We start from the raw sequence: 11963 nt of genomic DNA, 5'->3' as shown, positions 1-11963 counted from the left end.
AAGAGTGGACTATTTCACAGTGCAGCATGCACATGATTTACATCTGGACGCTGGAGACATAATTTTGACACATTCTAGGAAGTATACTATATACATATTTAAACATGGCTGCACTGAGGTCAGTCATACACAAAAGAGCAAAGGAATATTTCATGACATTAACAAGGTAAGAGTGATCAACCTGCATTCAATATATCAGCATTGATTATACACATCAGATGCAACAGCTTAAAAAGATCTCTTGATCTTTCACTACTGTCTTCCTACCATTTGAACACGTATCTTTTGATGAGATCAACTTTCGACTTCAACAGTATTACCAGGTCTTTGGCATTCATGCGAGACTTGGGTTCATATTCTATCAATGGTTTCACAATGTCATGAAGAGCAGGCTTTAATTTAGGCAGAGCAAGAGGAGTTTTTTTATCATGAAGAATCTTACGCAGCTCTTGCAGGCTACTGTAAGTCCAGGCCTTAGAGTTAGTGAACATCTCCAGAAGAGTGATGCCAAGAGACCACATGTCTGACATGGTGCTGCAGTTCTCACACTCTACTAGGCATTCTGGGGCCATGTAGGGTGGAGTTCCTCCCAGTGGGCCACAGAGAGCCCCTGATTGACGGCTTCCTCTCGACATCGACATTGTTTCCTTCAGGTTCGCCATGCCCCAATCAGTCAAGTAGGCCTTTGTGTTTTCTTCTGCAATCTTGTGAAAATATAATTAGAAAGTATTTTGAAAAATTAAATGTAAAATTAAAATCTAAAAAAAATCCTTTCAGTTGTGTTCTGCTTCTCAGGTCTGAATTATTTAGATCTAATATGGCATAATTCTACAGCAGGATAGCTTTGAGAATAAATACAAGGTTTTTATGAATATAGAGTAGAACGTATACAGTATAGTGTCCCCATCTCTTAAAACATGAGGTTCAAGTACTAACCATTATATTCGCTGGCTTCAGATCTTGGTGGATGATTGCTTTCCCATGTATGTACTCAACAGCCATGGCGATATCTAAAGCCACAAACAGCTTATCCTCATCCTGCAACTTAAAGTAGAATAGAGCAATATTTTAGGGATTCTTTACTATGTCATAATATTATTTACAGTGGTGCAAGAAAGTCTGTGAACCCGTTAGAATATTCTGAAAATCTGTGAACCCTCCCTCCAGTTCTATTAGTATTATTATCTAGTATTATAGAGCAATGTTTTTAGGAATTCCTAACTATGTTATATTATATTATATTATAACATTATTTATAGTGGTGCAAGAAAGTCTGTGAACCCGTGAGAAATTTCTGAAAATCTGCATAAATGTCACCTAAAATGTGACAAACTCTTCATCTATGTCATCAAAGCTGATAAAGAGAAGCCAATGGGATATTCATCTATAAAAAAACTGTCTACTTTTACACTTTTCACAATCAACTCATGTATCATCTCATCAACTAATCTCTCTCTTGACCAATCCAACATGAAATGGCCATAGTGTGAAAAGTCTGTGAACCCTCCCTCCAGTATCTGGTGTGAACCCCTTACACAACAGTGACTATAATCAAATTATACTATAACTATAATTTCTATGAGCCATTCAACAGTCCCACACAACAGTTGAGAGTCATTGTCCTTCTGAAAAGACTCATCCTGTTGAGCTTCACATCACATATAGATGACCTAACGGTCTTGCTGGAGAATTTCCTGGCACAATGTGAAAATCATTTCAATGGTGACATAAGGTCAACTATATTCTCAATTAATCAGTCCACTACCAGTAGAAAGTTAGGGCATCCATATGTGGAGTGAACTCAACAGAGGGTTAGTTTTTAAGAAAGACAACAACTCTAAACAAACAAGTCGTTCTACCAAAGAATGGCTAAGGAAGAGGACATTTTGCAGTTTGAAGTGACCAGATCTCAAGTCTAGACTCCAACAGAAATGCAGTGATATAAAAATCACGAGGCGTGGGGGTCCTGCAAGAAAGGCCATTAACATCGCAGAGTACCTCAGTATGGAAGAACGGGTCAAAATCCTCCCAACTGTTGTGCAGGATTGATCAAGAGCTCACTGATTGTTAAAGGTGTTCACACCAGTTATTGGAAGAAAGGGTTCACATACTTTTTCACTCTATGGTCAATTAAAGTTTTTTACATCTATTGTGAATTAAAATTCAAATTGCTTCTCTTTATGAGTTTAAATGTCTTAGATTAAAATCTGATTATACTTGAAGTCATATTTATGCAGATTATCAGGAATCTTAAGGGGTTCACTAACTTTCAATTTCTATATTTCAAAACCCAATATGATGATGCACTACCTTGATGGGAGTGTCTTTGTAAAGAACCTCCTGCAAGTTGGCTCCATGGATATACTGATTAGCAATGAGGACGTGTGTCTCACTTCTGGCTACAGCAATCATCCGTACGATGTTGGGGTGAGACAAACGCCTGAAGAAAGAACTTTAGATACTTTAGATACAGGAACTGATGGCTAATGATCATTCATGCAGCATATCTTTACTGTATGTATTAGAATATTTTGTTGTTCAGATGTCTTAAATCTCTCCAGACTGACTGTTTCAATAAAATGCGTAACAGCCATAGCTTCAGGTTGATTTTGTATAAACTGTATTTTCTTATTACTATCACAATTGCATGAATTTTAATGACATAGGGTACAAGCCCCCCTTCAACGTAAAACACAAAGGTGTACGTACAAATGTATACATACATATAGTCTTACCAAGGTATAATTAATTCATTTGTAGTCACTGGATTGTCTCCTATTTCTATAGTCTTTATAGCAGCAGGAGTTCCCTGGTATGATCCTCTGTAAACTGTTCCATAGGAGCCACGTCCAATGCGATCATCATAATTTACAGTTATTGTCGACACATCCACAAATGGAACTTTTCTTTCAAAGACTAAAAGAAGGAGGAACATGACAACATACACAGGATTATATTTATAAGGATTAAGGATTATTATTATCAAACATATGTACTGTACGACTTACAACTGCATATACATTACATATTTGATTTGTTCATGAGTAATGTATAATTTTATGAGGGCTTGATTTGAGCAACTGAGTTTTACTGATTCGTATTTGTTAATGGAAAAGCTTTTAAGGATACTTAAACAGGAAGTTAACTTTGAAAAAAAAAAATATTACACTAACCGTTCCAATCAGCATGTGTTGTCTTTCTATGTGCTGGTCTCAAGGGAGGCTTCTGTTGTCCAAAGCTTTGAGCAGAGGCAGCAGCGCTCAGCTGTTTAAAGGGCTTTATGAGCTCAGATTCAAGTCTTGATTTAGGAGAGTCATATCCAGCATCTCCACTTGAGTTGTCATCAGGTAGGCCTTCTGTAACTGTACAGACAGGGGAAATATGGAATTAATAACAGTCAGGCACAGTCAATCAATATTAAAGCACTATAATGAACCATGTATTTCATATTATGTTAAACTTAAGTATACATCTATGAAAATCACAAGTGGGGAATTTCCATGACGTGAAAAAATATATACTGACAGTTAGGAAGGCCCTCCATACTGTGCCCTTCACTGTTTCCTGCCACCATCTCTTCTATCTTCTCCAGAAGCTCTGTCACTTGGCCACCATCGCTCTTGTTATTCTCTACAACATGATACCTGTTCCCACATTTCTCTACAACCCACTGCAGAGCTTTGCCTTCTCTCTCGATGTGCTGCTCAATGGTTGTGTTTCCCAGCCAGTCCCCATGGGTGAACAGCACTATAGTGTGACTCCAGACTCTCTCACCCAGAAGCTCCAGGTGTTCCTGCACTGCTCTTCTGTGTGTCTCTATGAATGACTCAGTCGCATCAAGGACCAGCAGTACAGCATGGGGTCCTGGAGGACAGAGAGACACACTGAGGACAATCTCTTGTTTACCATGTTCAGGAGTGTCCACTACAGAACTATTGCGAACCCAACCGGGTGCCTCCACTACAGTGATGTGTCCCCCTGCTAATTCTCCCTCTCTCTTCACACACTCAGCTGTTTCTCCTGAGGTATCAAACTCCTCTCTTCCCAGGATGGTGTTTCCTGATGAACTCCTCCCTGTCCTTCTGCTTCCCAGCAGTACAATCCTCATGTCTGAGATGTATGGAGCACCACCTGGAAACAGACATCATGACACTGCTAAAGACACTGAACATCATACAACATCATATTAATGCACCTGCCCATGGTTTTACTGTAACAGAATAATCATCCACATTGTCAAATGAACTCTGATCTTGTGTGTTTTCATGCATGTAGATGTGTTTTAGGGTTGCTTGCTTAGTGTATCGAGACAATGAGGGAGATAAAAGGTTTCCCTTATGTGTACAAAATAATATTACAAACATTAATGTATGAGATTATATGTGTCTGTGTGTGTGTGTGGGGGGGGGGGGGGGTGGTATGTGTGGGCTTGTATTTATGTATTTGTGTTTAAAGAAGGAGAGATAGATAGATAGAGGGAGAGAGAGAGAGGAAGAGAAAGACAATATGACAGAGGGAGAGACAGAGAGAATGAATGAAGTCAATAAGAGCTGTGGTATGTACATTTGTAGGTCCAACAGCTGAACATTTCTCTCACCTGATGATCTGAGAGTCTCTCTGTGCTTCAGCACCTTCCTCTTCCTCTCCTCTGCTCTTCTGTCATCTTCCTTCTTCCTCATCATCAGTTCTTTCATAATCTTTGCAACAAAGTCAAAGTGATGGCCTCTGTTTCCTGCCACCATCTCTTCTATCTTCTCCAGTAGCTCTGTCACCTGGCCACCATCACTCTTGTTATTATCTACAACATGATACCTGTTCCCACATTTCTCTACAACCCACTGTAGAGCTTTGCCTTCTCTCTCGATGTGCTGCTCAATGGTTGTGCTTCCCAGCGATGCCCCACAGGTGAACAGCACTATAGTGTGACTCCAGACTCTCTCACCAAGAAGCTCCAGGTGTTCCTGCACTTCTCTTCTGTGTGTCTCTGTGAATGACTTAATCGGATTAATGACCAGCAGTACAGCATGGGGTCCTGGAGGACACAGAGACACACTGAGGACAATCTCTTGCTTAACACCTTCAGGAGTGTTCTCTACAGAAACATTGCAAAACCATCCGGGTGCCTCCACTACAGTGATGTGTCTCCCTGCTGTTTCTCCCTCTCTCTTCACACACTCAGCTGTTCTTCCTGAGGTATCAAACTCCTCTCTTCCCAGGATGGTGTTTCCTGATGAACTCTCCCCATTTCGTCTGCTTCCCAGCAGTACAATCCTCATGTCTGAGATATGTGGAGCACCACCTGGAAACAGACATCATGACACTGCTAAAGACACTGAACATCATGCAACATCATATTAATGCACCTGCCCATGGTTTTACTGTAACAGAATAATCATCCACATTGTCAAATTAACTCTGATCTTGTGTGTGTTTTCATGCATGTAGATGTGTTTTAGGGTTGATTGTTTTGTGTTTCGTGACAATGAGGGAGATCTGGTAGCAGTTGCCTTATGTGTATAAAAGGATATTACGAATTTGAAAGTGTATGATTATGTTTGGGTGTGTGTTTGGGGGGGGGGGGGGGGGGTTGGTGGTGGTGGTGGTTGTGCTTGCATTATGATGGAATTCATGTTAAAAAGGGAGAGACATACAGATAGATAGATAGTTAGTTAGATAGAGGGAGGGGAGAGAGAGAGAATGACAGAGGTAAAGAGAATTGATGAAGTAAATAAGAGCTTTGATATCCGACAGCTGAACATTTCTCTCACCTGATGATTTGAGAGTCTCTCTGTGCTTCTGCACCTTCATCTTCCTCTCCTCTGCTCTTCTCTCGTCTTCCTTCTTCCTCATCATCAGTTCTTTCGAAATATTTATATCAAAATCGAAGTGATGGTCTCTGTTTCCTGCCACCATATCTTCTATCTTCTCCAGCAGCTCTGTCACCTGGCCACCATGGCTTTTGTTATTCTCTACAACATGATACCTGTTCCCACATTTCTCTACAACCCACTGCAGAGCTTTTCCTTCTCTCTCGATGTACTGCTCAATGGTTGTGTTTCCCAGCCAGTCTCCATGGGTGAACAGCACTATAGTGTGACTCCAGACTCTTTCACCCAGAAGCTCCAGGTGTTCCTGCGCTGCTCTTCTGTATGTCTCTGGGAATGACCAAGTAACATTAATGACCAGCAGTACAGCATGGGGTCCTGGAGGACACAGAGACACACAACGGATAATCTCTTGTTTATGGCGTTCAGGAGTGTTTTCTAAAGAAAAACTGCGAATCCATCCAGGTGCTTCCACTACAGTGATGTGTCTCCCTGCTGTTTCTCCCTCTCTCTTCACACACTTAGCTGTTTCTCTTGAGGTATAAAACTGTTTTCTTCCCAGGATGGTGTTTCCTGATGAACTCTTCCCATCCCATCTGCTTCCCAGCAGTACAATCCTCATATCTGAGATATCTGGAGCACCACCTGGAAACAGACATCATGACACTGCTAAACACACTGAACATCATGCAACATCATATTAATGCACCTGCCTGTGTTTTTGTCAACCACATTGTCAAATGAACTGTGTTTCGCTGACGAATATCCGTGGTTTTCATATACTTTCAACTAGTTTATTCTTCCTTACTATAACTAAAATGTAACTTGTATTCTGAGTGTGTTGTGTGGGAGAAAGAACATCATAGAGACACCAACCACTGCGAATGGTGAGAAAAAGGAGCAAGGATCATTGAGGAGACATCGCAGCCTTTGAAGACAAGGCTAACAAAGAAGAGAAACTACACTATGGACCATATTTCCTAATCTCTCTCCATCATAGCGTGTTGTGTGTGCTCAAGGTCTTTTACAGAGAATACACCGTCACCCTACCCATCAGACCAGCATTCAATCGTGTTCTTTACAAAAATCACGCAACCGCAACTAACGTCAGAGCTAAAATAGAGGTTTGTTGTATTATAGTATACCAGTGGTGTTTTCACGGAAGATCTGTCAGAATACGCTAATCTTTGGCACGTTTAGCATGTCCACCCATGTGTATAAACTAGGGCTGTCAATAGATTAAACAAAATTAACTAATTAATCGCACATTTTGAAATGAATTAATCGCGATTAAAAGTTTGTTTTCTTCTTAAGACTAAATCTTGTAAATTAACGAGTAATCACTTCATACAAGCGTGTATTTTAGACACTGTTGTTTAATTGTATTTTTTTTTTAAACACAATGGTGCCCCTCGACGGTAAATCGTAAGAATTTCCCCTGAAGCAATTTGAATCACCTCAATCAGCCCACTGTCCTCAACTATGTTGCAACCCAAATGGCAACCTTTTCACGGACTGGTCTAGTTATTTTCCTAGAGAAGCCATGGAGTGTGGGTTGGGGACCATATAACCTGGGACTGCTTTGCATTAAGGTGATAACTTCAAGACGAGCTGCTTCTGTGATAGCTAAATTAAGCTTGACAAATGCTACATACAACTTTAGTTTTGTCGATTGTTCCGTCATTTTGGCTCTTAAACAGAGACTTTCGCCCCACAATCCCTCAGCTCTTTCCATCTTCAACTACCGCAGTGGTTCTCAAACTATTTAAGCCCCACCTGTCCCTCATCGCTCCCATAAAATGGTAGGCCAAGCCCCCTTACGGGCTACATTGCCCGAGGGGACACAGGTTCAAGTCTGGCCTGATGTAATTTCCCAATCCTCTCCCCACCTCGCTTCCTGTCATAACTTCATGTCATATCCAAATAAAGGCATTTAAATTTTTTTTTTTTTTTTAATTGCGTTAAAATATTTTATCGCGTTAATCGCGGCCGCATTAATCGCATAGATTAACGCGTTAACGCTGACAGCCCTAGTATAAACACATATTACAGGCATGAATGTGAGAGAATGAATGGAGATAACTGTGTAAGTGCTGTGTAAATGCATGTTTATTTTTGATAGCTGAAAAGTTTCACCACCTGCTAGAAAAGTCCTTTCCCTCCGAGATGCAGAAAAACGTATCCACGCTTTTATTACGTCGCGACTAGATTGCTGCAATGCTCTCCTGTCCGGATGCAGCAACAACTGAATAAAGAGCCTCCAGCATATACAGAACGCTGTTTAGCAACCTACAACTACACTCACCACAACTAAAAAATATGAACATATCTCACCTGTACTTGTCTCTCTGCATTGGCTCCCTGTCAAAAGTAGAATTGATTTCAAAGTACTCCTTCTGACATACAAAGCCCTAAACGACTTGGCTCCAATTAGTAATTAGTTGTCAGCCGCCAACACAACGTAACACATAACTCATCACAACTAAACACATACAAAATCCCCACAATCAATTAAACTGGGCTACAGACAATGCGTGTTGTACCGTAAAGGAGTGCCTTTACAAATCCCGGGTACCACTAAGCTGTTTTTTTATGTATCATGTATATACCATATGATGTTTGTATATATATAATGTACATCTACCACCGTATGCGGTGTACATTTAACCTGTGAAGGCTGTGCACATTTACTACTTGTTGTTTCCCCTCCCCTTCTGCCACACAAAAGTTCAACCAGCCTTTGCTTTCGTGGACAGGATGCTTTCTGAAACTTTTTGAGTCACAGAATCACCAAAGCCCTTTTGTGTTGATCATACTTTCCTTAATATAGCAATACAGAAGTGTACAAAATGATGATTCTATGGCACAGAATGAGGATAGTAGTGCATTCTGTATTTCATGCCATAGATTTATAAATGTTGGCCTAGGAAGTCTATTGCATGGGAAGAATTACGTTTGTCTACAAAATTTGTTCTGAAATGAGTTCTGAAAGGGAAAGGCCAATGGCCATGAAATGATGGACTGATGCTCCCACACAGCAGGAGAAGCACAGCAGTGCAGTGGCAAAGGGAGTTCAAAGGTCACTAAGTGAGAAGCAGTGTTGTGGAAGCTACTTTAAAGGCACATCTTTGTAATCTCCCAATTACTACACACTGGAAGAAGCTGAACTACAGCAAAGCCACCCTAGGGAGAAATCTAGTTTGGTTAACTGAAGCTACTTAGAAGAAGTAGTTCAATAAAATAAATCAAATTGGCAATGTACATATCATACAAAATTATAACTAAATATAATACAATGCAGTCACATGCAAGCGAAAAAGCCACTCAAACGAGTTTGTTGCATCATCAGAACATTAATCAGCACTGACACAACTATTACTGAGACAAACCAACACACACACAACGATGTAGCTACTTTAGATGATTTACTTTCATGTTTGCTCTCTAGTGCTCTCTAGTGGACATGGACTACTAGTGCACTACCTGCCTTTCTCCACTCTGGCTTGTGTGTCTGTGGTAGAGGGTGGATCGGGCCGAATTTTTCTCTCCGAGCCCGGCCCACGTCCGACAGAGTAGTGCCCGCGCCCGGCCCGAGACAGACAGCCATTCAAATATTTTGTCCGAACCCGACCCGAGCCCGACGGAGTCAATGTCTCAACTAATACTAATGACACATTTACGTACGTTTTTTACGAATAGCCTGCCTTTATTAAACTCGGGCATCAACAGATAAATGCACTTGCTCACACAAACAAGCGCTGTTAAACGCACAAGCGCGCACAAGAGGGCAAATAAGCATATTTAAATTCAATTATTCACATTGCAAGAACGGAATGAAATAGCATACACATTACACACGGCAGGCATCTGCTATGCCTAAATAAAACTCACGTTATATGCTACACCAGAGGAGGCACAACAAACAAGTCTTACCACTGAAGATCTTTTCTTTTTCATGAAAACTTTAAGTGCACGGCAACATTCGTTATAAAACTATCTACATAGTCCAACCATCAAGGTTTAATCCATGTTGTTGTGGAGAAAGAGGATGGCAGCAATCATATTTCATTAAAACTTCACACTTCTTACATTGGACATATCCAACAGCCTCATTATAATCCGCATCGACTACTAAGCAGAAATATCTCCATACAGTAGATTTCCCTTTGTTTAGTATCGTTTAAAACTCCAGATGATCGTTTGTTTTTAGATTCCTCCATGATGCAGTTTGCCACCTGTAATCGTGTTGTCACAGCTAGGACATGAACAAATTCCCGCCACAGGAAGAAGGCTGTTATCCTAAATGTGATTGATGTTATTCTCAAAAACGAACTTCTGCATTATGTGAGGCAGACACGTTGACTTCACTACTTATTAAGATATTTTAAATATGGAATGTTCAATGCCGAGTACAATTTCTAAATATTTGGCCGAACCCGACCCGGCCAGCATCTGGACACTTACATTCACATATTCTGATATCACCATGGGCCAAGTCGTATAGTCATATAACATTGTTATTTAACTTCCTTTGATAGCAGAAGAAGAATCTTCTAAGATCTTTCAGTAGTGAAAAAGTAAGCTGGCAGCCTTGTGGTCATAAGACCAGGTGTCAAGTCCCGTCCTGTTCCCTAGATTATGTTTCCCTTGTGTTGTCATTATTACTTCAGTTATGTTTTGTGTTTTGTCTACTCATCTCTCCTCTTGTTTCAGACACATCATGCCCTGCCCTGTGTGTGTGCCCCGCGTTGTTGATTTTCTGCCCTGCCTTGTTTTACCTGTCTCCCATCATCTTGTGTATATAGTCTGTGTGTTCCTGTTTTCTCGTTGCCAGTTCGTCCTAGTTTCTTCGTGTCTCTAGCGTCCCAGCGATTACTTATGTATATTGATCTTCTTGTATTACCTACCCCTGCCTGTTTAACGGATTCCGCCTTTGCCTCTTCCCTTCTGGATATTCTGCCTGAACTTCGAACGCCTACCCATGTACCGAACCTCGACCTGACCTACACCGAACCCTGACACTACCTGCCCCCTTTTGGATCTGTTTGCTTGTTTATGGACTGTCTTCTTATGTACCGAACTCGATTAGTAAAAGTTTTTGATTCCACTTACCCCTGTCTCCGAGTCGAAAATCTACTGCATGCATTACACCAGGTCTATTTCAGATCCACTGGTTGAAATGTGGAAAAACAGGTCCTCCATAAACGGGTTTAACCTGACAGATTAAAGTCCATGTTCAGACTCTCCCAAGAAAACTTCATAACCATATAAACACATACACAACCATGAACATATTAAATAAAAATACAAATATACACATTTGTCCATGTATCTTAAAATGCATACCCATACACACACTGAGACATAGACACAACGAGATAGACACACACACACACGCACAAAGAAAACGCCATAAATAAGTCAATGCAGTGTATCTTCGTCGCAGAATGATCTCACCTGTTTCTTTGTCAAGTGTAATCTCTCTCTAAAACACACAGTCCTGTTTTTTCTTTGTCTCATAGATTCCGGATCATTGTCAAACATTTGGGAGAGTATCCTGCCGAACACGATGTGCTTTCAGACGGAGTCTGTTACTTCCTCTTTCTCAAACAGGTTCTGAAATACCTCAACTCTACCTGTGACCTCACACATATACACTTGAATGTGTATGGATGAAAACGCTTTTGAAGCTGCTAAACAACTAACACAAACGGTGGCCTATGTCCATTATTTCAAAAGAAACCAACGCAAATAACCAATTGACTGATTAAATTAGTGATCTAGTGGTCATTTCATTTATTTCAATAAACTGATTCTTGGCACCAAAACAACTCCATTGGCCTAGGCTCCTAGCACAGGTTAATAATGAAAACATTTGACCTAAAATGTTGAATAACTTACTTCTTTATAAATGTTGAATAACTTACTTCTGTTGCCATTGTAGTTGTGACGACCTGCCTGAATCTGATTTGTACTCATATATGTGCACGCTACAATTTCAGTTGTCACCCACTTTCATTAAAGAACTTAAAGACTAAAGAAGGAATAGGCCTACTTGTTGGAGATCCACAATAGGCTTACATCCCAAACTAACCTGAGGATTCAAACTATCCGTTAAGGATTCATATTTGGAGGAAA

At 40.5% G+C, this 11963-nt stretch overlaps 1 protein-coding gene and 1 long non-coding RNA gene across 2 annotated transcripts; both read right to left on the bottom strand.

Annotated features, from left to right (window-relative positions):
• Nucleotides 1-979: 979 nt before the first annotated feature.
• On the bottom strand, nucleotides 980-2812 carry LOC122132996. The gene is made up of 3 exons (XR_006152476.1): nucleotides 2736-2812; nucleotides 2311-2440; nucleotides 980-1044 (listed from the first exon to the last, which is right to left on the bottom strand). It is a non-coding gene; the product is annotated as an uncharacterized LOC122132996 (long non-coding RNA).
• Nucleotides 2813-3278: 466 nt separating this feature from the next.
• On the bottom strand, nucleotides 3279-5343 carry LOC122133012 (GTPase IMAP family member 2-like). Its single transcript, XM_042708183.1, has 3 exons — nucleotides 4598-5343; nucleotides 4100-4131; nucleotides 3279-3362 (listed from the first exon to the last, which is right to left on the bottom strand). The coding sequence occupies exons 1-3, from the start codon at nucleotides 5274-5276 to the stop codon at nucleotides 3279-3281; spliced, it is 795 nt and encodes a 264-aa protein (XP_042564117.1). The 5' UTR covers nucleotides 5277-5343.
• Nucleotides 5344-11963: the final 6620 nt, after the last annotated feature.

Source organism: Clupea harengus, chromosome 7 (genome assembly GCF_900700415.2).
Source record: "Clupea harengus chromosome 7, Ch_v2.0.2, whole genome shotgun sequence".
In the NCBI taxonomy this organism is placed as follows: domain Eukaryota; kingdom Metazoa; phylum Chordata; class Actinopteri; order Clupeiformes; family Clupeidae; genus Clupea; species Clupea harengus.
This window is presented reverse-complemented; position numbering and strand designations above follow the sequence as displayed.

Excerpts from the sequence above, each read along its gene's own strand:
- LOC122133012 (XM_042708183.1), bottom strand. The coding sequence starts at position 5,276 with ATGAGGATTGTACTGCTGGGAAGCAGACGAAATGGGGAGAGTTCATCA. Across the intron at positions 4,132-4,597 it reads AGAGACTCTCAGATCATCAG|GTGGTGCTCCATACATCTCA; the intron begins GTGAGAGAAATG and ends GTCTGTTTCCAG. Across the intron at positions 3,363-4,099 it reads ACATCTCAGACATGAGGATT|TTACAGAAGGCCTACCTGAT; the intron begins GTACTGCTGGGA and ends CTGTCTGTACAG.